Source organism: Coregonus clupeaformis, chromosome 19, assembly GCF_020615455.1.
Source record: "Coregonus clupeaformis isolate EN_2021a chromosome 19, ASM2061545v1, whole genome shotgun sequence".
Taxonomy (NCBI): Eukaryota; Metazoa; Chordata; class Actinopteri; order Salmoniformes; family Salmonidae; genus Coregonus; species Coregonus clupeaformis.
In genome coordinates this window covers 8,862,203-8,886,755 of record NC_059210.1, presented here as the reverse complement: position 1 = coordinate 8,886,755, position 24,553 = coordinate 8,862,203, and the positions used below count along the sequence as shown (strand labels likewise).

The following is a 24,553-nucleotide window of genomic DNA, read 5'->3' as shown; positions in this document are numbered from 1 at the left end:
ATATGATCCAATCACTATTTGATTTGAGGTTTGTTTCATCTACACATTGTATTCAAATATGCCTCTTATCCATTCACTGTGTCCCCATTGTAACCAGATTAGCTGGCACCTCCCTGTATGCAAATTAATTGACAGATATTTTTCCACAATAATATATTTTTATTTAAAGACAATTACTAATGCCATAAGTCAATGGTGCTACCTGTCAATGATTTTAGAGGTCGGTATAATGATGATTTAAATGGTTTGACCATCCAGATCTGTTTACACTAGTTTGATATCCAGACACAATGCATGCCTGACTACCTCCGGAGGTGGTCAGAAAGATCTGATCACAATCAGATCACAATGTATCCGTTAATCGTTTACACCTGTCTACAAATGTGGGCATATTCAGAATGTGGACAGAAGGAGGACAAACGGCGCACGTTAGCACCAGGTATAAACGGGGCTTAGGATAGCCTTGAGACCTGAAAATACACACATGAAATTAGTCATACAATTAATTTCTTACTTTATATGACCTTCTTTTTTTGTCTTTATTTTACCTGGTTGTCCCTTTTAGGTCAAAATATATTTTTTCATACGGACTCTATAAACTTTTTATAATGATGTTATTGATAAGTTATTATAGGCTAATAACATAACAACAAACAGCCAATCACACTGTTAATCAATCACTCTGTTGAACATTCTCAGAGCTGTAGGTCACTTAGACAACAGCCGACTTTGCAGACTAATGTCTGGTCTAAATATCATTGGTTGATGTTAGCGTTTATGGTATTTGCCTGGATGACATAATATGACATCAAAGTTTCCCTCAGCTCCCTCTGCCCGCGAGGAGGTCAGGGGTCATTTGACCTCTGGTCAACAATTGCAGAGCTGCATTGAAAGGGACACTAGTCTTCATGGAGGAATGCATTGTTGACCTCTGTTAGTTTGTTTATTGACAATACATATTTCACAGAGAGGTGGCACATAATTGTGAACCGATGGCTTTCGTAGCTCGATGAACCACTAGCAATATGACCTCATGGCTCATGATCAAAGCTTCCCAAATCTCTCTCTTTGTCTCTCTCTCTCTCTCCCTCTCTCTCCCTCTCTCTGTCTCTCTCTCTCTCTCTCTCTCTCTCTCTCTCTCTCTCTCTTGGAGATAAGGATAATCCCTATCAGTTTAAATATCATTACAAGGATTTAGCAAAGTGGTAAAAGGGGCAAAAGGACAACATAACCATCAGAGGCTAAACTAGAATCCCTGTTCGCTACCTGGTGCTAACATCTCGCCCTTTGTCCCGATCGTGTCCAAATTCTGATTGTGCCCACATCTTTAGACAGGTGTAGATTATTAAAAGACACACTGTGATCTGATTGTAATCTGATCTTTCTGACCACCTCCAGAGGTAGTCAGGCACGCATTGTGTGATTTGTGTCTGGATATCAATCAAGTGTAAACAGATCTGGATGGTCAAAGTATTTAAATCATCATTACACAGGCCTCTAAAATCATTGACAGGTAGTGATTTATGGCATCAGCAATTGTCTTAAATAAATACATTCATATTATTTTGAAAGAATATCTGTGAAATAATTTGCATACAGGGAGGCACCAGCTAATTTGGTCACAATGCGGAAACAATGGATTGATAACATTTCAAATACTATGTGTGGACATGGCACCACAAACCTTGATCTGATAGGCTAGTGATTGGATCATATTGATGTTAGCGCAAAGTGTAAACGAGGCTTCTGTGTAGGACATAATCTCATCAAATAAGAAATCATGTTTTAAGGATTTAACAAAGTGGTTAAAGGCCAATAGGCAATGTAATATCATAAACATAGTATAGCCTGATCCACAACGGTATGAGCCACATATTAAAACCCACTTGATTTTAGGATGCGTCATTTTCTTTTCTTGGTTAAATTGTTTAACAACTCAGGAGCCCGAGCACTGATCATAACACACTAGGCTACTTTACAACAACCAAGAAGTCCCAGCCTCCCACCACCCAAATTGGAGTGTCTAAAAATACAGCGCGCTGTCACAACTGTTGGTCAGGGTGGGGGTCCACTGTTCGGGCCAATCACTGCCCCATCATCCTTTACGGCCAATCCTGACTCCCCGGTTATCCACATGGATTAGAAAATAGTCTATGATTGTAATTATGACATGGGGGTCTACGACGGGTGTGACGTGGCCAAAGGGTCTTTATATACCCCACTCTTGCCCACCTCACACCATTCAAGTTTAACCAACCGACTCTACTGAAAACACTGAACTACTCTACTACTCAAGTGCTATACATTTACTGGACTGATGTACCATTTTTCAAAAAGCGACATTCTTCTCTGAGCCTATCTATTAAGAGGGAACGACTACATTTGTCAAGCCACTGCCAATTAAAAACCAGCGACAGGCTGCGTTGCTGTAGCAAGGTCTGTAAATCGGATCAATTCATCATTGTCCTGACAAGAAGTGGCTTCTTCACAAGGACATCCGAAAAGTCTCCGGGAGACCATTTATTTTAACTCCCTTCTCCAAGTTTTGAACTTTTACCACAGCAAGTGCGCTCGCGCTTGGCACCGACACGCTAAACTTTTTTGCAGATAACTTCACACATCCTTCTGACTTGCTGTATAAAAAGGGACACACGGAAAACCGCCAACATGACGAGCAATAACACACATTACTACGACGACAGCCAGCCACCACAGTACTACCAGGGCACTGACAACTTCGAGGGGGACGAGGAAGACGAGATGCCGGCTACGGAGAAGGATCTTGCCGAGGATGCACCATGGAAGAAAATCCAGCAGAACACCTTTACAAGGTGGTGCAACGAGCACCTCAAGTGCGTCAACAAGACCGTGACAGACCTCCAGAAGGATTTTGGCGACGGTTTAAAGCTCATTGGGCTCCTGGAAGTTCTGAGCCAGAAAAAGATGTACAAAAAGCACCACACCAGACCCAACTTCCGACAGATGAAATTGGAAAATGTGTCCGTCGCTCTGGAATTTTTGGACAGGGAACACATCAAGTTGGTGTCTATTGGTAAGTGATAAGTGAGCTTTTGGGCTGGAATGTTTTTAATTAATCTTTGAGAGAGAGAGAGAGAGCAGAGAGGGGGAAGGGGAGGATGAAATTCCAGTGCATCATCTGGAGAGGCCAGACAGTACAGAGCAGCACATTATTTTGACAAAATGTTACAAAATTATAGCTTTTTAAAAACGTTTTACTCATACATGAATCCGTTAATTATTAATTAATGAATACATTGTAAATTAGTTATTGACTGTCAGTGTCATTTCATAAAATCTTTGCGCTTGCCTTATGATGATATCAAATGTTGGGTGATGCATACACATAACCCTCTGTGATGAATACACATAACCCTCTGTGATGAATACACATAACCCTCTGTGATGAATACACATAACCCTCTGTGATGAATAACCCTCTGTGATGAATACACATAACCCTCTGTGATGACTACACATAACCCTCTGTGATGACTACACATAACCCTCTGTGATGACTACACATAACCCTCTGTGATGACTACACATAACCCTCTGTGATGACTACACATAACCCTCTGTGATGACTACACATAACCCTCTGTGATGAATACACATAACCCTCTGTGATGAATACACATAACCCTCTGTGATGACTACACATAACCCTCTGTGATGAATACACATAACCCTCTGTGATGAATACACATAACCCTCTGTGATGAATACACATAACCCTGAGTCTAAACATCCAGCTACAGTATTATGACACTGTAAACCCAGCTTGGCAGGTGCTCTATTGTCTGATGCACGGCTTTCTCAAAGTGGGCATGGGTCAGCCGTCTCTCTGGAAACTCTCATGTCACGGCAAAGGCAAGCCGTCCACCCTGGACTCTCATGTCAATCTGCAGTGTTTTACTCAAACTATTGCAGTGGCACTGTCGGGCTTGGCTCTGGGATCTGCTGGGTGGAAATTCACTAGGACTGTGTTAATGAGAAAGACACACACACACACACACACACACACACGCACATCACACCCATCTCACTCCACAAACACTCCACACCTCATAATCACACCAGTTAAAGGTCAGAAGAGGGCATGCCAGGAGTTAGTTAGAGGGAGAGGTAAAGGGGTTTATGCCGACAGCCACTAACTCCTCACCCGTTAGTCCCTGGTCCCAGACATGTTAGGACTGTAAGACAATTCTTATGGTCATTGTCATGTCATTGTGACTGTCTGGCTAGCCTGGTCCCAGATTTCCTACGGCCGTTTAGTTAGCTACATAGCCCATACAGACAAGCTTAACAGTAGGTGCACGGTTATCCTCTGGGATCCCTCTGTTAGTGTGTGGAGGTGAGGGTTAGGCTGGCTGAGGGCATGTGTCCTGGTTTGGGATAAGAGTGATACGCATGGTGCTATTGTCTCCACAGAGGTAGCTAAGCCCTGGGAGGAGGAATTTAGTTATAGATAGCTGGACCCTGACCCCTGGACATTGGACTCCCTTCCTTCAGGGATTTAGATGGAGAGAGATAGATTTAGCATAGCAGAGTCTGTAGGTCTATGTGTGTGTGTGAGGTAGGAGGGGACTGGACATGCTGTAGGGACATATTGACATGTTGTCACAGTCATAGAAGTACATCTAAGTAGATCTGGATAGACCCATGACTTTGGTGATTGCTGCTACGGTGTCTAAGAACAGTAGAAACTCCTGAAGCACCGTTTATTTCATTTCTCTGAAAGTTTCTAATTTGTCTAGTTTATGTACAGTATATTTGTTCAGTGTGTTTACCTAACCATCTCATCATTAAGGGTTTGGACTAGAGAAGAGAAACCTAGCTAGTGTTTTACAGCCTCATATTTCACTAAAAAAGAAGGGTTATTAAACACCTGACTGTGTGTCCCTCTGCCGTGCTGACTGATTACTCTCCCCACACGGCCTGGTGAAATTCCCGGTGTGACCGCCGCTTTGAGCAGGGGGTTGTGAAGGGCACAGCGTGCGTGTGTCATGTGTGAACTCTCTTCAGCTATCGACCTCACGCCTAAGGAATGTCCCAAGGTTCCGCAGTGTAGTGTCCGTAAAGAGGTTAGGGGTCATACACCCAATGCCCAAGGTCCGTGTGTGGGTTGGGGAGTGACAGGCGGAGAAGGTATCCCCGCGACCTTGTCAGCTTTGACAGAAACAGGACATGATAATGGTGGCGCTGTCATTCCTCTCCTGACGCCTGCTGCCTGTCGAGTCTCAGACACAGCAACACCAAGCTCTGGGTGAACAGTGAACAACACAACACACAGTGAACACAAATCTAACTAAATTAATTTATACTGAGGAACGAGGATACTAAAAACCACCTGTCTCACTGGCACACACTGTTTGTCAGATGACCGCTTGACCACATGGCCCACAGCTGTCCACAAAGCCTGAGATGGCATTATTATTAAAACCACATCAAGCCATGCAGCAGCCCCCCCCCCCCAGCCAAACCACACCACGCCACACCACCTGCCCATGCCAGTCAGTCTAATGGTCAAACAGTCATCAAGCAGCACTGTAGTGTCCAGCACCAGAGGTCGCTGAACCAGAGTAGAATATATAGATTCTAGACTCAGAGATAGACAGCTCACATGACCAGCCTCTCCACTTACTAGAACTGTTGTTAAGCAGCTTCTATCTTTCTGTCCAATGAGGTCATATCTTGGGCAAAATTTATGTCCAAAAAGTTTAGCATTTAAGTCTATGGAATGTATTATTACACAAGGTTTTGGTACACTTTATCCTGTCCAGTTTAGTGTGTACTCTAAACCAATGAAGGATGTTATCATGTTACTGTTTGGTTTACGTTGAGATTAGAACTCTTAAGAATACACTGTTTGGTTTAAGTTATGACTGCCTCGCCTGGTTCACCAACTACTTCTCAGATAGAGTTCAATGTGTCAAATCGGAGGGCCTGTTGTCTGGACCTCTGGCAGTCTCTATGGGGGTGCCACAGGGTTCAATTCTTGGGCCGACTCTTTTCTCTGTGTATATCAATGATGTCGCTCTTGCTGCTGGTGACTCTCAGATCCACCTCTACGCAGACGACACCATTTTGTATACATCTGGCCCTTCATTGGACACTGTGTTAACAAACCTCCAAACGAGCTTCAATGCCATACAACACTCCTTCAATAGCCTCCAACTGCTCTTAAACACTAGTAAAACTAAATGCATGCTCTTCAATCGAACGCTGCTGGCACCCGCCCACCCGACTAGAATCACTACTCTCGACGGGTCTGACCTAGAGTATGTGGACAACTACAAATACCTAGGTGTCTGGTTAGACTGTAAACTCTCCTTCCAGACTCACATTAAGCATCTCCAATCCAAAGTTAAATCTAGAATCGGCTTCCTATTTCGCAACAAAGCCTCCTTCACTCATGCTGCCGAACATGCCCTCGTAAAACTGACTATCCTACCGATCCTTGACTTCGGCGATGTCATTTACAAAATAGCCTCCAACACTCTACTAAGCAAATTGGATGTAGTCTATCACAGTGCCATCCGTTTTGTCACCAAAGCCCCATATACTACCCACCACTGTGACCTGTACGCTCTTGTTGGCTGGTCCTCACTACATGTTCGTCGTCAAACCCATTGGCTCCAGCCATCTATAAATCACTGCTAGGCAAATCCCCGCCTTATCTTAGCTCATTGGTCACCATAGCAGCACCCACCTGTAGTCTGCGCTCCAGCAGGTATATCTCACTGGTCATCCCCAAAGCCAGCATCTCCTTTGGCCGCCATTCCTTCCAGTTCTCTGCTGCCAATGACTGGAACGAATTGCAAAAATCTCTGAAGCTGGAGACTCTTATCTCCCTCACTAACTTTAAGCATCAGTTGTCAGAGCACCTTACCGATCACTGCACCTGTACACAGCCCATCTGAAATTAGCCCACCCAACTACCTCATCCCTATATTGTTATTTATTTTGCTCTTTTGCACCCCAGTATCTCTATTTGCACATAATCTCTTGCACATCTATCATTCCAGTGTTAATACTAATTGTAATTATTTTGCACTATAGCCTATTTATTGCCTTACCTCCATAACTTGCTACATTTGAACACACTGTATATATATTTTCTGTTGTATTTTTTGACTTTATGTTTTTTTACCCCATATGTAACTCTGTGTTGTTGTTTTTATCACACTGCTTTGCTTTATCTTGGCCAGGTCGCAGTTGTAAATGAGAACTTGTTCTCAACTGGCTTACCTGGTTAAATAAAGGTGAAATATAAAATAAAAAATAATAATAAGATGACTACTCTAAGAACAAACTGTTTGGTTTAAGTTGAGATGACTACTCTAAGAACAAACTGTTTGGTTTAAGTTGAGATGACTACTCTAAGAATACACTATTTGGTTTAAGTTGAGATGACTACTCTAAGAATACACTATTTGGTTTAAGTTGAGATGACTACTCTAAGAATACACTATTTGGTTTAAGTTGAGATGACTACTCTAAGAATACACTATTTGGTTTAAGTTGAGATGACTACTCTAAGAATACACTATTTGGTTTAAGTTGAGATGACTACTCTAAGAATACACTATTTGGTTTAAGTTGAGATGACTACTCTAAGAATACACTATTTGGTGTAAGTTGAGATGACTACTCTAAGAATACACTATTTGGTTTAAGTTGAGATGACTACTCTAAGAATACACTATTTGGTGTAAGTTGAGATGACTACTCTAAAAATACACTATTTGGTTTAAGTTGAGATGACTACTCTAAGAATACACTGGTTTTTAGATATACTTTGTTGTCTGCTACTTACTGCATCTTCATTGATTTATCTCATACTGAAGGTCAATGCTTTTAAAGCGCTTTCAAAGCAATTGAAATCCAAGTGCTGTTGACTTAGTAAAGATTCCATTTCAACATATGTTGTCAGCTGTTGAGCTGTTCTTGTCCCTGCTGTCTGTCTGTCTGTCTGTGGAATACCACGGATACTCGGTCACTCTCCTGACCAGTCAGTTATTGTGTAGCCTAGTACCTGTAGTGAAATGTAACCCCCTCTTGAGGACATTATCAGACCCAAAACACATTGGATTTCCCTCTTGTGTCCTGTTTCCTCCTCCTCTCTCTCTCTCTCTCTCTCTCTCTCTCTCTCTCTCTCTCTCTCTCTCTCTCTCTCTCTCTCTCTCTCTCTCTCTCTCTCTCTCTCTCTCTCTCTCTCTCTCTCTCTCTCTCTCTCTCTCTCTCTCTCTCTCTCTCTCTCTCTCTCTCTCTCTCTCTCTCTCTCTCTCTCTCTCTCTCTCTCTCTCTCTCTCTCTCTCTCTCTCTCTCTCGCCCTCCTCCACTCATAGACATTAAGGCAATCATGGATAGGAACCTAAATCTGACCCTTGATCTGTATTCCTCTCCCCTCCAGACTCCAAGGCCATCGTGGACGGTAACCTGAAGCTGATCCTAGGTCTGATCTGGACTCTGATCCTGCACTACTCCATCTCCATGCCCATGTGGGAGGACGAGGACGATGAGGAGGCTAAGAAACTGACCCCCAAGCAGAGGCTGCTGGGATGGATCCAGAACAAGGTGCCTGAGCTGCCCATCAACAACTTCCACCGCGACTGGAGGGACGGCAAGGCCCTGGGAGCCCTGGTAGACAACTGTGCCCCTGGTAAGAACTGATTTAGTAACAGTTTAACTAGCTGTGGTGGTTGGGAGGCTTGGAACTGACTCAGGAACAGTTTAGTGTGAGGCCCTGGGAGCCCTGGTAGACAACTGTGCCCCTGGTAAGAACTGATTTAGTAACAGTTTAACTAGCTGTGGTGGTTGGGAGGCTTGGAACTGACTCAGGAACAGTTTAGTGTGAGGCCCTGGAAGCCCTGGTAGACAACTGTGCCCCTGGTAAGAACTGATTTAGTAACAGTTTAACTAGCTGTGGTGGTTGGGAGGCTTGGAACTGACTCAGGAACAGTTTAGTGTGAGGCCCTGGGAGCCCTGGTAGACAACTGTGCCCCTGGTAAGAACTGATTTAGTAACAGTTTAACTAGCTGTGGTGGTTGGGAGGCTTGGAACTGACTCAGGAACAGTTTAGTGTGAGGCCCTGGGAGCCCTGGTAGACAACTGTGCCCTGGTAAGAACTGATTTAGTAACAGTTTAACTAGCTGTGGTGGTTGGGAGGCTTGGAACTGACTCAGGAACAGTTTAGTGTGAGGCCCTGGAAGCCCTGGTAGACAACTGTGCCCCTTGTAAGAACTGATTTAGTAACAGTTTAACTAGCTGTGGTGGTTGGGAGGCTTGGAACTGACTCAGGAACAGTTTAGTGTGAGGCCCTGGGAGCCCTGGTAGACAACTGTGCCCCTGGTAAGTTAATGTGAATTTCTTGTTGCCGGTATGTCCTCAGGACACACCTCTCTCCCAGACACAGCACTTTCCCATGGGAGTTACTGTGGTGAGAGGTCAGGGTCAGTTATGAGTTACTGTGGTGAGAGGTCAGGGTCAGTTATGAGTTACTGTGGTGAGAGGTCAGGGTCAGTTATGAGTTACTGTGGTGAGATGTTAGGGTCAGTTATGAGTTACTGTGGTGAGATGTTAGGGTCAGCTATGAGTTACTGTGGTGAGATGTTAGGGTCAGTTATGAGTTACTGTGGTGAGATGTTAGGGTCAGCTATGAGTTACTGTGGTGAGATGTTAGGGTCAGCTATGAGTTACTGTGGTGAGATGTTAGGGTCAGCTATGAGTTACTGTGGTGAGATGTTAGGGTCAGCTATGAGTTACTGTGGTGAGATGTTAGGGTCAGCTATGAGTTACTGTGGTGAGAGGTCAGGGTCAGTTATGAGTTACTGTGGTGAGAGGTCAGGGTCAGCTATGAGTTACTGTGGTGAGATGTTAGGGTCAGCTATGAGTTACTGTGGTGAGATGTTAGGGTCAGCTATGAGTTACTGTGGTGAGAGGTCAGGAGTCAGCTATGAGTTACTGTGGTGAGATGTTAGGGTCAGCTATGAGTTACTGTGGTGAGATGTCAGGAGTCAGCTATGAGTTACTGTGGTGAGATGTTAGGGTCAGCTATGAGTTACTGTGGTGAGATGTTAGGGTCAGCTATGAGTTACTGTGGTGAGAGGTCAGGGTCAGCTATGAGTTACTGTGGTGAGATGTTAGGGTCAGCTATGAGTTACTGTGGTGAGATGTTAGGGTCAGCTATGAGTTACTGTGGTGAGATGTTAGGGTCAGCTATGAGTTACTGTGGTGAGATGTTAGGGTCAGCTATGAGTTACAGTGGTGAGATGTCAGGAGTCAGCTATGAGTTACTGTGGTGAGATGTCAGGAGTCAGCTATGAGTTACTGTGGTGAGAGGTCAGGGTCAGCTATGAGTTACTGTGGTGAGATGTTAGGGTCAGCTATGAGTCAGTTGTTGTATTTGATATGGTATCATGGTATCATTTACACAGCCTGGCAGGGTCAGTAGGCCTCAGTGGTCCTGTTGAGCCAGAGAGAGAGACAGAGAGAGACACATATAGACAGACAGACAGACAGACAGACAGACAGACAGACAGACAGACAGACAGACAGAGAGAGAGAGCGCGAGAGATAGAGAGAGAGAGAGAGAGAGAGGAGAAAGAGACAGACAGACAGACAGACAGAGGACGTCCCTGCCAGCTGTTTCTGACTAAGCGAAGCAGCTCTCTCAGGCCCAGAGGACGTAAGCCTGGCTTTAGTGTTTATAGCCTCCCACACAAGACCCCCAAATTTGGGCACGATTCCTCTTCATCTGCCAAGGGACATGCGCTTAGATGCTTGGCAGAGCTTTAAAAACAGCATGTTCTGTGCTGGAGATGGATGGCATGAGGATGAGCTTTGGCGCAGGAGTGCCAAGATTCACAAGGATGACTCGTTGACTTGAAAGGACTCCAGTTTGACCAGAGGTTACAGCACACTCTGACCCTCTGGCACGCAGCCTTAGAAAGACTCCTTTTTGAGTTCTAGAACAGAAAGAGGAGTCTAGAACACTGCGGTTGACTGTTTACATGGCTAGATCCTGGGATGTGTTACGGCAGTTCTCCAACACCCAGCGAGCTACAGATGATGTGACCATACAAGGCCATGGCTCTCAATTCAACACCTAATAGCATTTAGAGAGATGACTAATCTGGCTCCAGTCCAATCCTTAGTTAGGCTTATGTAGTTAGTTAGGCATCACTGTAGACTGAACTGACTGCGTGTAGGTTTATTTGGAGATAGTAGGTGTACAACAAGAAGTGTCATCCTTTCCTTTGTTTGACACTATTTCTCCTGTATCCCTGACGATAATCTTCTGTGTCCAATTGAAATGTAATAAAGCTCTGAAATATTATATTTTGGGGTGGAGGAGACCAGGCTTAAGTCCAAAGCTGAAATCACCTGAAACTTGAAACACAGAATGTTCTACTTCCGCAGTAGTTCTACTGTCGTAATGCATTGCTTTCAGAAGACCCGTCCTTACTCCACCCAACCGTTGGTTACTTTGTAATCATAATGTTATTGTCAGTGACAGTGAATAACCATGATATGATGCAAACAGACCCGTTGTTTAAAGTTGCCATAGTAATGTTACAGTAATGTTACACAGCAGCAGTGTCAGTAATAACAAGATAACAGAGTCCTGTTGAGCTCTTGGCTCTTTGTGTCAATGAACTCACTGCACAGCTAACCGCTAATCCACTTTAAGCATTAGCAGCACAAGGCAGTTTGGCACATAGAAATACAACCACACTCCGGTCCACCCGTCACCGCCCCATTGACTTGAATGGGAATGCTCGTTCTAGGAAGTCTATTTCCTTGGTTTAGACTGTCTGCTTTAGCCCTCAGTGTCCGACAGGGAAAGTACAAATACGTCTGTTGCTTTCGTTGTTTTGAAATCGAAGCCCTTCCATCGAAGACTAGCTATACACCTATCTATACAAACTGGAGCAGAGCAGCGTGGGTAAATACAGGGTCACATGGGGTGGTAGAGTGTTAGTAGCAGTTAGTAGTAGTTAGTAGTAGTTAGTAATAGGGTAGTAGTAGTTAGTAGTAAGGTAGTAGTAGTTAGTAGTAAGGTAGTAGTAGTTAGTAGTAAGGTAGTAGTAGTTAGTAGTAGGGTAGTAGTGATGAAGTTGTTTCTGTGACTAGATGGGACACTGTTATATAACTGTACTGCCGTAACCCCAATCCCATTCTAAAACCCCTGTCTGTCCCTCCCTCCTTCCTCCCCCCCACTCTCTCTCCCGTCTCTCCCCTTTCTCTCTCTCTCTCTCTCTCTCTCTCTCTCTCTCTCTCTCTCTCCCGTCTCTCTCTCTCTCTCTCTCTCTCTCTCTCTCTCTCTCTCTCTCTCTCTCTCTCTCTCTCTCTCTCTCTCTCTCTCTCTCTCTCTCTCTCTCTCTCTCTCTCTCTCTCTCTCTCTCTCTCTCTCTCTCTCTCTCTCTCTCTCTCTCTCTCTCTCTCTCTCTCTCTCTCTCTCTCTCTCTCTCTCTCTCTCTCTCTCTCTCTCTCTCTCTCTCTCTCTCTCTCTCTCTCTCTCTCTCTCTCTGTAGGTCTGTGCCCTGACTGGAAGGCCTGGGACCCTAACCAGCCTGTGGAGAATGCCAGAGAGGCCATGCAGCAGGCAGATGACTGGCTGGGCGTGCCCCAGGTAAGACACACTACTCTGGGGTGACACATCCAGAGAAAGCCCCTTTGATTTGATTTGATTGGGGGGAAAACCCACACGTAGTGGAGCGAGTGAATGAGGTGTAACAGAAGTTTTGGTTGGGGATAATATGCACTGAGAGGCAATGGTTCTTTATACTACTATGTATTACTTTTGGTTTAGTATTCAGTGAACTCTTTAACTTGTGGCTCAGCGGTCTAAGGCACTGCATCTCAGTGGTCTAAGGCACTGCATCTCAGTGGTCTAAGGCACTGCATCTCAGTGGTCTAAGGCACTGCATCTCAGCGGTCTAAGGCACTGCATCTCAGCGGTCTAAGGCACTGCATCTCAGCGGTCTAAGGCACTGCATCTCAGCGGTCTAAGGCACTGCATCTCAGCGGTCTAAGGCACTGCATCTCAGTGGTCTAAGGCACTGCATCTCAGTGGTCTAAGGCACTGCATCTCAGCGGTCTAAGGCACTGCATCTCAGTGGTCTAAGGCACTGCATCTCAGTGGTCTAAGGCACTGCATCTCAGTGGTCTAAGGCACTGCATCTCAGCGGTCTAAGGCACTGCATCTCAGTGGTCTAAGGCACTGCATCTCAGTGGTCTAAGGCACTGCATCTCAGTGGTCTAAGGCACTGCATCTCAGCGGTCTAAGGCACTGCATCTCAGTGGTCTAAGGCACTGCATCTCAGTGGTCTAAGGCACTGCATCTCAGCGGTCTAAGGCACTGCATCTCAGTGGTCTAAGGCACTGCATCTCAGTGGTCTAAGGCACTGCATCTCAGTGGTCTAAGGCACTGCATCTCAGCGGTCTAAGGCACTGCATCTCAGCGGTCTAAGGCACTGCATCTCAGTGCTTGAGGCGTCACTACAGACCCCCTGGTTCGATTCCAGGCTGTATCACAACCGGACGTGATTGTGAGTCCCATAGGGCGGCGCACAATTGGCCCAGCGTCGTCCGGGTTTGGCCGGTGGAGGCCGTCATTGTAAATAAGAATTTGTTCTTAACTGACTTGCCTAGTTAAATAAAGGTTCAATAAAAAAAAACATTCAATACTAAGACGCTGAAGTGTAGATTTGCTAGATTATCTTCTGGAACTGAATCTGTGAGCTGTACTGGGTGTTTCTCTACCTGTCTACTTGTTTAACTGACACAGCGTGCATAGTCTGGGTTAAACACAACCATTAGTGACATGGCATAGTCTGGGTTAAACACAACCATTAGTGACATGGCATAGTCTGGGTTAAACACAACCATTAGTGACAAGGCATAGTCTGGGTTAAACACAGCCATTAGTGACATGGCATAGTCTGGGTTAAACACAGCCATTAGTGACAAGGCATAGTCTGGGTTAAACACAGCCATTAGTGACATGGCATAGTCTGGGTTAAACACAGCCATTAGTGACATGGCATAGTCTGGGTTAAACACAGCCATTAGTGACATGGCATAGTCTGGGTTAAACACAGCCATTAGTGACATGGCATAGTCTGGGTTAAACACAGCCATTAGTGACATGGCATAGTCTGGGTTAAACACAGCCATTAGTGACAAGGCATAGTCTGGGTTAAACACAGCCATTAGTGACATGGCATAGTCTGGGTTAAACACAGCCATTAGTGACAAGGCATAGTCTGGGTTAAACACAACCATTAGTGACATGGCATAGTCTGGGTTAAACACAGCCATTAGTGACATGGCATAGTCTGGGTTAAACACAGCCATTAGTGACATGGCATAGTCTGGGTTAAACACAGCCATTAGTGACATGACATAGTCTGGGTTAAACACAACCATTAGTGACATGACATAGTCTGGGTTAAACACAGCCATTAGTGACATGGCATAGTCTGGGTTAAACACAGCCATTAGTGACATGGCATAGTCTGGGTTAAACACAGCCATTAGTGACATGGCATAGTCTGGGTTAAACACAGCCATTAGTGACATGGCATAGTCTGGGTTAAACACAGCCATTAGTGACATGGCATAGTCTGGGTTAAACACAGCCATTAGTGACAAGGCATAGGGTGTATATTGAGTAGGGGGTGTGCCACGGAGGGCTGAAGGCTTTATCATGGGCTGTAAACGAGCTGTGAGAGAGGGCTTGGCTCGGGGCTAAATCCCCTGACTGCATGGCTTACTGAGGCCACAGTCCTTAACCCTGCTGTACCCGGGTTAAATATAGACAGACAGCTTTACACCAGACTGTGATACGACCAACATGGCAGAGGGGGGGAGGGAGAGGAGGAGGAGAGAGACAATGGAATAGAATAGATTATAATTAATATAATAATAAGCCATTTAGCAGATGCTTTTATCCAAAGCGACTTACAGTCATGTGCGCATACATTTTTACGTATGGGTGGTCCCGGGGATCTAACCCACTACCCTGGCGTTACAAGCGCCATGCTCTACCAATTGAGCTACAGAGGACCACAATGCAGAGTATCCATGCAATGTGCCTTCACATTGGTATACAGAACAAACAATAAATAAATGTATATCTGTCTGTCTGTCTGTCTGTATGTTATGTCTATGTCCTCAAACTAACTTCTAACTTTTGCCAAGTAGACCAACTAAATACTAGGCCTGCTAAGTCCTTTAGTCCTGTCTCCATTGCTTAAAGACTATTTATACTAAAGACCAGGTATCAAGGGTGAAAACAGTTGTGCTATGACCTCTGGGTTTAAGTCAAGTTAGACAATTGTGGTTGTACAGTATTAACCCTTAACCTTACACCCCCTGCTTGTTGCCTAGGTGATCGCCCCTGAGGAGATTGTAGATCCTGATGTGGATGAACACTCGGTGATGACCTACCTGTCCCAGTTCCCCAAGGCCAAGCTGAAGCCTGGCGCTCCCCTCAAACCTAAAGGCACTCAGCTGTACCCCAACAAGGCCAAGGCATACGGACCTGGTGGGTGCTCACTGGAATGGAAACCATAAACAGTGTAGTTGGATCAGGACTAGGGTTGCAAAATTCCGGAAACTTTCCAAAAAATCCCCAGGTTTCTCAGGAATCTCGGTTACAGGATTCTCGGAATCAGGAGGCAATAAGCAGTGAAGGAAACCTCCAACCAGGATTTCAGAAAAACCCAGGAACTTTGAGAAAGTTTCTCGATATTTGCAACCCTAGCAAGCAAGTGATAAGCATAATTTATTGTTTTATATACATAGACTCAAACATATCTAACTCTATCTCCCACTCCCTCCCATAGGTATTGAGCCCCATGGAAACATGGTTCTGAAGCCAGCAGTGTTCACAGTGGAGACTCTGCAGGCAGGCCAGGCTGAGGTGTTGGTCTATGTGACCGACCCTGAGGGACACACTGAGGAGGCTAAGGTGGTCTTCAACAATGACAAGAACAGGACCTACACTGTCACTTACGTACCCAAGGTCGAGGGTGTCCACAAGGTAAACAAACTGCTGCCATCAATATCCCATGTAGATTTATGTTATGTATTATTTGCGTTACTTTACATATTTTTACTTGACTTGATTTGATTTGACTTAACTTTACTTGTCTTTATTTTACAATCTACACGTCTCATTGTCACAATGTACCACTAGAGCATTGGAACCTTACAGGAACATTTGAATGTTTTCCACCTCAGGTAAAGGTGCTGTTTGCTGGGCAGGACATTGACAAGAGCCCCTACACAGTGAACGTTGCCAAGGCCATGGGTGATCCCAACAAGGTCCAGGCCAGAGGACCAGGGCTGGAACCTACCGGCAACGTGGCCAACAAACCCACCTACTTCGACATCTACACCGCAGGTAAGGTTCAGCTTCAACAAGGTCCGACCAGAAACACACTAGCACTGCTGGTCAAACTGGTGAAACTAGAAAAGGAGTCCAAACATTTAGTCATAGCCGTGGGAGGTAGGGGTGCTGAGGATACAGCACCCCCTGAGTTATGGATATATTTATTGTAGTGTACTGGGCCTTTACTAGTCCTGTTTTAGCAGACCGATATAACCTTCTGTAACACTGGCATTATTTGTATTCCAGCACCCCCACCCCCAAACATCTTCCTGCGGCTATGCATTTACTCTTGAGGGCCTACAACAATGTCCATGCATGTTTCCTTGTTTTGATCACATGGTTTGTCCATGTTTCCTTGTTTTGATCACATGGTTGATTAACAGCATTTTGATTGGTGTCTTCCTGTTGTCTTGTGTAGGTGCCGGTAATGGTGATGTGAGCGTTGTCATCGTGGACCCTGAGGGGAAGAAAGACACAGTGGAACTGATCTTGGAAAACAAGGGGGACAGTGTTTTCCGTTGCACCTACCGGCCCATGTTGGAGGGCCCCCACACCATCCACATCCTGTTCGCTGGTCAGGAGATCCCCAAGAGCCCCTTCAAAGTTCAAATCGCAGAGGGTGAGTTAGCACTGAGCTAACCAACTGTATCTAACTATCACCAACTGTCACTACAAAGATCCCTGTTGTTGACACTACTGTCACATTGTGTCGTTCTGTTGTTGATCTATCACTCTCTAGTTCCACAGTCTACAGCTATCTCAATCCCTCGGCGCTACTAACAGGTTGTCACGACGACTAAGATCAGTTAGTGTACTATGTTTAAAGTTAAATAAACTTCCTGTCTGTGATTTTTAGCTCCTCCCTCTATGGTGGGTCCTCCTCCAATTCAGATTATCCCCCAGTCTGCTTTCACCTCTCCCGGGGGGGAGAAGGGGCCAGCGGGCAAGAAAGGGGGTGTCCCTACCCCCAAAGGCAAAAAGGGCCGACCAAGTTAGTATGGGCCCTCCAGGTGGAGGCCTGCGCCCGTTTTGTCCGCTGATATGCTAGCCGTGCCCCGTCGTCCCTGTGCACTATACCCTATGCACTATACCCTGTGCACTATACCCTATGCCTTGCAGATGCCCTGTATGCTTCTTGTGACGGGGGCAATGCTAAACCACCTGAGTGCCATGCTTGGGGGGCGCCTGCCGCCTCGCCTATGGCAGCTTGATGTTGGAGACAGATATCTCTATCTCTATTATGTAGCAAAGTGAATGTTCTTGACTAGTAAGAAGCTATCCAGGAAAGTTGTTTTAGTCTTAGTGAGTCAGCGCTTCACAGATTGTATTAGGAAATGCAGTGTCAAATGTTTTTGCTTTGCTGTGATACCTTGATTTTGGGTTAGCATTCATAGTTTGATTGCTTCAAACTATTGCGAATAGCCAAGCCTGCAATCAGCGGTTCTATTTGACTGAAATGTAGTTTTGTCAGTTAATGCCTGGAAGTTCCATTCAAGTTTTCATGCTGCAACCATTACATGATTGTGTATTATACAATGTGAGTGTCCTACATTCAGCTTTGTGCTACTCCTCCTATACTGCATTGTGTCAACGTTCAAAGCTGGCATCCTATGGGAATTGATTGACTGATGATGTTCCGTGTCCTTCAAGAAGTCATTCTTTGCAGTATCTTGTCTGCATCATGTTTGCATATGGCGTTATAACGTATGTGAATGTCTATCTATCTATCTATCTATCTATCTATCTATCTATCTATCTATCTATCTATCTATCTATCTATCTATCTATCTATCTATCTATCTATCTATCTATCTATCTATCTATCTATCTATCTATCTATCTATCTATCTATCTATCTATCTATCTATCTATCTATCTATGTCTGTCTGTCTGTCTGTCTGTCTGTCTGTCTGTCTGTCTGTCAATCAATCATGTTTCTGCCACTAATATGCCCCAGCTCCTGCCAGCTCCACTAGGTCCTATACTGTTAGGCCAGTCTGTCAATCTGTCAGTCTGTGTTCCACTGTCCTTAACCACCTCTCTCTCTCCCTCTCCAGCCATCAATGCCAACGCGTGTCGTGCCACGGGCCGAGGCCTCCAGCCTAAGGGGGTGAGGGTGAAGGAGGTGGCAGACTTCAAGGTCTTCACCAAGGGAGCCGGCAGCGGAGAGCTCAAGGTCTCAGTGACTGGACCAAGTGAGTCAGCACACTTCTCTCTCTCCTTTCTCTTCTCCTCCTCTCTCTCCTCTTTTCTCTCTCTCCCCCTTTCTCTCTCTCCTCCCCCTCCCTCTCTCCTCCTCTCTCTCTCTCCTCCTTTCTCTCTCTCCTCCTTTCTCTTCTCCTCCTCTCTCTCTCCTCCTTTCTCTCTCTCCTCCTTTCTCTTCTCCTCCTCTCTCGCTCTCCTCCTCTCTCTCTCTCCTTTCTCTCTCCTCCTTTCTCTCTCTCCTCCTTTCTCTCTCTCCTCTCTCTCTCCTCCTTTCTCTCTCTCCTCTTCTCTCTCCTCCTTTCTCTCTCCTCCTTTCTCTCTCTCCTTTCTCTTCTCCTCCTCTCTCTCTCTCCTCCTCTCTCTCTCCTCCTTTCTCTCTCTCCTCCTTTCTCTTCTCCTCCTCTCTCTCTCCTCCTCTCTCTCTCCTTTCTCTCTCCTCCTTTCTCCCTCTCCTCTTTTCTCCTCCTTTCTCTCTCTCCCTCCTCTCTCTCTCCTCCTTTCTCTCTCTCTTCCTCTCTCTCTCCTCCTTTTTCTCTCCTCCTTTCTCTCGCTCCTCCTCTCTCTCTCCTCCTTTATCTCTCTCCTCCTCTCTCTCTCTCCTCCTTTCTCTCTCTCCTCGCTCTCTCCTCCTTTCTCTCTCTCTTCCTCTCTCTCCTCCTTTCTCTCTCTCCTCCTTTCTCTCTCTCCTCCTCTCTCTCTCTCCTCCTTTCTCTATCTCCTCCTCTCTCTCCTCCTTTCTCTCTCTCTTTCTCTCTCTCCTCCTTTCTCTCTCTCCTCCTCTCTCTCTCTCCTCCTTTCTCTCTCTCCTCCTTTCTCTCTATCATTCTTTCTCTCTCCTCCTCCTCTCTCTCTCCTCCTTTCTCTCTCTCCTCCTTTCTCTCTCTCCTTCTTTCTCTCTCTCCTCCTTTCTCTCTCTCCTCCTTTCTCTCTCTCCTCCTTTCTCTCTCTCCTCCTTTCTCTCTCTCCTCCTCTCGCTCTCTCCTCCTTTCTCTCTCCTCCTTTCTCTCTCTCCTCCTTTCTCTCTCTCCTTTCTCTCTCTCCTCCTCTCTCTCTCCTCCTCTCTCTCCTCCTTTCTCCTTGACTAAATCCTTATTTTATTATCCTCAATCAGCTCTCTCTGGTAACTCTCTCTTCATGCAACCTGCTGCTCTTCTCTTTCATTGTAATACTTTGACTTCCTCTTTGTTTGTCCCCTCTATGGTTTATTGGGTCACGGATTTGCGATGTGCATCAGAGGCTGTATCAGAGACTGCATAAAGACTACAACAAGGTCCTGTTATTCATGGCACTGTGTTTCTCCTCTCAGGTGGAGCAGAAGGACCGGTGAAAGTAAAGGATATTGGTGATGGTGTCTATGAGTGTGAATATCTCCCTGTCCAGACGGGTAAATACACAGTCAACATCGCCTGGGGAGGACAGCCCATCCCACGCAGGTGAGGACTATACTATCCACCAACCAGCACCTGACTCAGTTTAAGACAGACAACTTCATAGAGGACTACTTACTTGCAATGATTATGATTTGTGGTTGTTTTTACCTACCTTAGCACTGATCTGGATCAGGGTAAGATTGTTTGCTAAATGTAAATGGGGTGTATACTACGGGTTTATCTTCATTAAAATGTGTGCGTGTCTCCCTCAGTCCCTTTGAGGTGGAGGTGAGTGAGGAGGCTGGCCCTCAGAAGGTGAGAGCTTGGGGCCCCGGCCTGGTGACCGGCCAGGTGGGCAAGTCAGCTGACTTCGTGGTCGAGGCCATCGGCACCGAAGTAGGAACTCTGGGTAAGTCAGGACATGAGGGCCCTGGGGAATTATGGGTAATGTAGTTGAACCAGTAGAGTAATGGATTAGGCACATGACTTGTTCTTTAGAGCCACAGGTTCGCTTGGTATTCTTACAGGCGTGCAAGGGGACATTAACTGGATGCCTCTTGAGTGATTAGGAGACTAAAGTCTAAAGTTCTTCATACGCCCTCCTCTCTCCAGGTTTCTCTATTGAGGGTCCGTCCCAGGCTAAGATAGAATGTGACGATAAGGGTGACGGCTCCTGCGATGTCCGCTATTGGCCCACTGAGCCAGGTGACTACGCCGTCCATGTCATCTGTGATGACGAAGACATCAAGGACAGCCCCTTCATGGCCCACATCCTGCCTGCAGCCAATGACTGCTTCCCTGAGAAGGTTAGCTCTGCCCACCACTCCAGCTAGCTCCGCCCTACAGGAGTAGTAGTCTTTATAAAACACGAAAACACACTGATGTGTAAATACAACAAATACACAAACTAACAAATAAACTAACATAATAAACACCTAAATACATTTCTCCTCTGCAGGTGAAAGCTTTCGGTCCAGGTCTGGAGCCCACTGGGGTCATTGTAAACAAACCGGCAGAGTTCACCATCGATGCCCGCGAGGCTGGCAACGGCCACCTCAAGATCTACGCCCAGGATACGGAGGGCGTGACCATCGACATTAAGATCACTGATAAGGGAGACGGCACCTTCCTGTGTGTGTACGTCCCCATCAAGCCCATCAAACACACCATCATCATCACCTGGGGAGACGTCAACGTGCCCAACAGCCCCTTCAGGGTGAGTAGGACCGACCCACTGGGCTTCGAACCCAGATCTCCTGTGCATTACCACACGTCATTAGCCTGCTGACTTAAAGCCTAGGCATTAGGTCAGGGACGTCTCAGACAGACAAGGCCGTTACATAAGCTCAGCCACTCTACTCTTCCTTTGGCAAGATCACACTCCACTAGAAATGGATGTGAGTACTTTAGGTAGCAGCCATAGTGCTGTGGGTCAAGTACTGTGTCTGTGTGTATAGGTGATAGTTGGAGAGGGCTGCCACCCAGCCAAGGTCAAGGTGTATGGTCCAGGAGTGGAGAAGACAGGACTCAAGGCCAACGAGCCCACCTACTTCACTGTGGACTGTGCCGAGGCTGGACAAGGTACGTTTGTGTGAATAGGAAATACTACTGAAAAGGCTTGTTCCTGTAGAATAACCCTTTAGGGTTCCAGGTAGAACCTTTTCACCCTTTTAGAACTCCTTTAAAACCCTTTCTTCCATAGAGAAGGCAGTTGACCATTGTCTTGCACTTGTTCTTGCTAATACCAACCTAACTTTAGTGCCTGCAGCTGTAGAAGGTCAGAAAGGTATTGATACTGATAGGCGCAGTATTATGAGATTTCTTCATATGTAGATATAACATTAATGTTTATCCATTGACCTCCCACAGGAGATATCAGCATTGGGATCAAGTGCGCTCCAGGAGTAGTGGGTCCAGCTGAGGCTGACATCGACTTTGACATCATCAAGAACGACAATGACACCTTCACTGTCAAGTACACTCCCCCTGGCGCAGGGAAATACACCATCATGGTGCTGTTCGCTGAGCAGGTAAAACTACATTACCCAGAGTCCTTCAGTTGAGGGTTACTGTTAATATGTGGCTTAGCATTACAGCTATAATAATACTTCTTCTTCTAACTTCTACTTCTAAGGATGACCCTAATGGCACAAAAGTTAGATCTGTGTCAGAGTTTTTATTAAAAAGTGTACAGCAACAAAACTATTCCATGTTTGTGTTCCAGGAAATCCCCATCAGTCCATTCAGAGTGAAGGTTGATCCTTCCCATGATGCTGGCAAAGTGAGGGCTGAGGGCCCAGGACTCAACAAGACAGGCGTGGAGGTGGGTACTCCGACCCACTTCACCATCTTCACCAAGGGAGCAGGCAAGGCCAAGCCTGAGGTCCAGTTCACAGCAGCAGGCCTGAAGGGGGAGGCTGTGAGGGACTTTGAGATCATCGACAACCATGACTACTCCTACACCGTCAAGTACACCGCCGTTCGACAGGGCCAGATGACCATATCCGTCACCCATGGAGGGGACCCCATTCCCAAGAGCCCCTTCAATATTACTGTGGCTCCTCCTGTAGATCTGGGGAAGGTCAAGGTTACAGGACTGGACACCAGTAAGTTCTAAACTTTGTACACAATATAAATTGAATTCAGCTCTGCTTTGGTTGTCTTCTCATCAATGACTGCCTGGAGGAGTAAATTGTGAATATTTAACATAAATTAAGTAAATTTTTGATTGCCTTGTCTGAGACTGGACAGCTGTAAACGTGTCTATGTTTTGATGTTGGCGGTTGATTTAAATGTGTCCATGTGGTGGTTTGCGGTTGATTTAAATTTGTCCGTGTGGTGGTGTCTTATAGAAGTAGAGGTGGGCAAGGACCAGGAGTTCTCCATCAACACCCAGGGAGCTGGTGGGCAGGGCGAGGTAGCCGTCAAGATGACCTCACCCTCCGGCCGACCAATCCCCTGCAAGCTGGAGTCAGACACAGCCAATGGCGCCCACTCTGTGAAGTACATCCCCCCAGAGGAGGGGCCTTACAAGGTGGACGTCAGCTACGATGGGAACCCCGTCCCTGGATCCCCCTTCGCAGTGGAGGGAGTGATGCCGGCTGACCCCTCAAAGGTAAACTAGTCTATAAAATCATCAGTATTACTTTGACTGAGTGGGTAACACTTCATTTGAAGGGTACCTACATAAGAACTTCATAAAACATGAATAACCCATGCATAACACAGTCATAAGCAGTACATGAGCATACAACCAGACGGCTATACTGAAGCTTAGCAGTCCAGCGGTCCTAACATTATGAGGCTCACTAATCTCCAATTCCACTCTCCCTCAGGTGCGTGCTTATGGCCCAGGCCTGAAGGGAGGCATTGTGGGCAAACCAGCTCCATTCGCCATCGACACCAAAGGAGCGGGCGCCGGCGGGCTGGGCCTGACCGTGGAGGGGCCGTGCGAGGCTAAGATCGAGTGCCAGGACAACGGAGACGGAACCTGCTCAGTGTCCTACCTGCCCACTGAGGCTGGAGAGTATGCCATCAACATCCTGTTTGGAGAGCAGCACATCCCTGGGTCTCCCTTCAAGGCGGCTGTGAAGCCATGTCTGGACCCCAGCAAGGTACGCCTCCAATATGCCTAGTTGTTGATTTATTGATATGCCTATTTGTTGTTGTACGGTTTACAGATACACTGTCCATGTATTTAGGCATTATTATATCCTTTATATCTTCATATAAAAATACAAAAAGTATTGTAGGACATCAAATTTGAGATAGTATGTGTGTTTCTGCATAAGTACAAAGATGTTCAAATAAAACTTAACTTAAACCTGAACCTGAACCTAAACCCAGACATAAACCGAAGCCTGAACCTAAACCTAAACCAAACCTAACCCTACAGGTAACAGCCAGTGGGCCAGGCCTGGAGAAGGCCAAGGCAGGGGAACCAGCCTACTTCACAGTGGACTGCACCAGTGCTGGAGAGGCTGAGCTCACCATTGAGATCGTCTCTGAGTCCGGGGCTCAGGCCGAGGTCCACATCCAGAAGACGGCAGATGGGACCTTCTCTGTCACCTACATCCCATCCTTCCACGGCACGCACACCATTACCATCAAGTACGGGGGCCATGTTGTACCCAAGTTCCCCGCGGTCATCCAGGTGGAGCCGGCTGTGGACACCAGCGGACTGCAGGTCTATGGACCAGGGGTGGAGCCCAGAGGTAAGGAGGAGGGAGTAGGGATGGAGTGGTTCTTCTCTAGATGCATATTACAGTAGTTTATGGCAGACACTACTATAACTATAGCTAAAGGCTACTACAGATAATGGCTACTATGGCGAACAGCTAAACAGCTGCTCTTAGTGAAAATGTGAGTCAGAGTTTACACGTCCTCTTCCAATTATAATGTGGGGAGGTCAATAGAAAGTTTAGAAATATCTACCAAATCTATTCAATTTAAAATGTTAATTACTTCTTGCCATTATCATTCACCTGATGATAAGACAATACGTTATTTTTACATTTCTTTGCTAACATGTATGGGGGTCCCTGGGTTGCCG

The 24,553-nt window shown here is 46.0% G+C and overlaps 1 protein-coding gene across 2 annotated transcripts in view; it reads left to right on the top strand.

Annotated features, from left to right (window-relative positions):
• The first annotated feature begins 2,235 nt into the window (after positions 1 to 2,235).
• Positions 2,236 to 24,553, top strand: part of LOC121531594 (filamin-C) — a 41,673-nt gene continuing 19,355 nt past the window's right edge. Inside the window, exons 1-19 of one of the 2 annotated variants that reach the window (XM_041836882.2) lie at positions 2,236 to 3,052; positions 8,438 to 8,686; positions 12,561 to 12,658; positions 15,421 to 15,577; positions 15,879 to 16,075; positions 16,276 to 16,438; positions 16,845 to 17,045; positions 17,283 to 17,417; positions 18,484 to 18,621; positions 19,938 to 20,064; positions 20,274 to 20,410; positions 20,614 to 20,807; positions 20,960 to 21,217; positions 21,459 to 21,582; positions 21,871 to 22,031; positions 22,226 to 22,607; positions 22,854 to 23,116; positions 23,337 to 23,615; positions 23,897 to 24,215. In XM_041836882.2, the coding sequence (XP_041692816.1) occupies positions 2,668 to 3,052; positions 8,438 to 8,686; positions 12,561 to 12,658; positions 15,421 to 15,577; positions 15,879 to 16,075; positions 16,276 to 16,438; positions 16,845 to 17,045; positions 17,283 to 17,417; positions 18,484 to 18,621; positions 19,938 to 20,064; positions 20,274 to 20,410; positions 20,614 to 20,807; positions 20,960 to 21,217; positions 21,459 to 21,582; positions 21,871 to 22,031; positions 22,226 to 22,607; positions 22,854 to 23,116; positions 23,337 to 23,615; positions 23,897 to 24,215 (3,967 nt within the window). In that variant the 5' untranslated portion in view covers positions 2,236 to 2,667. The remainder of the gene's footprint in view (positions 3,053 to 8,437; positions 8,687 to 12,560; positions 12,659 to 15,420; positions 15,578 to 15,878; positions 16,076 to 16,275; positions 16,439 to 16,844; positions 17,046 to 17,282; positions 17,418 to 18,483; positions 18,622 to 19,937; positions 20,065 to 20,273; positions 20,411 to 20,613; positions 20,808 to 20,959; positions 21,218 to 21,458; positions 21,583 to 21,870; positions 22,032 to 22,225; positions 22,608 to 22,853; positions 23,117 to 23,336; positions 23,616 to 23,896; positions 24,216 to 24,553) is intronic. The other variant, XM_041836883.2, reaches the window with a different exon arrangement.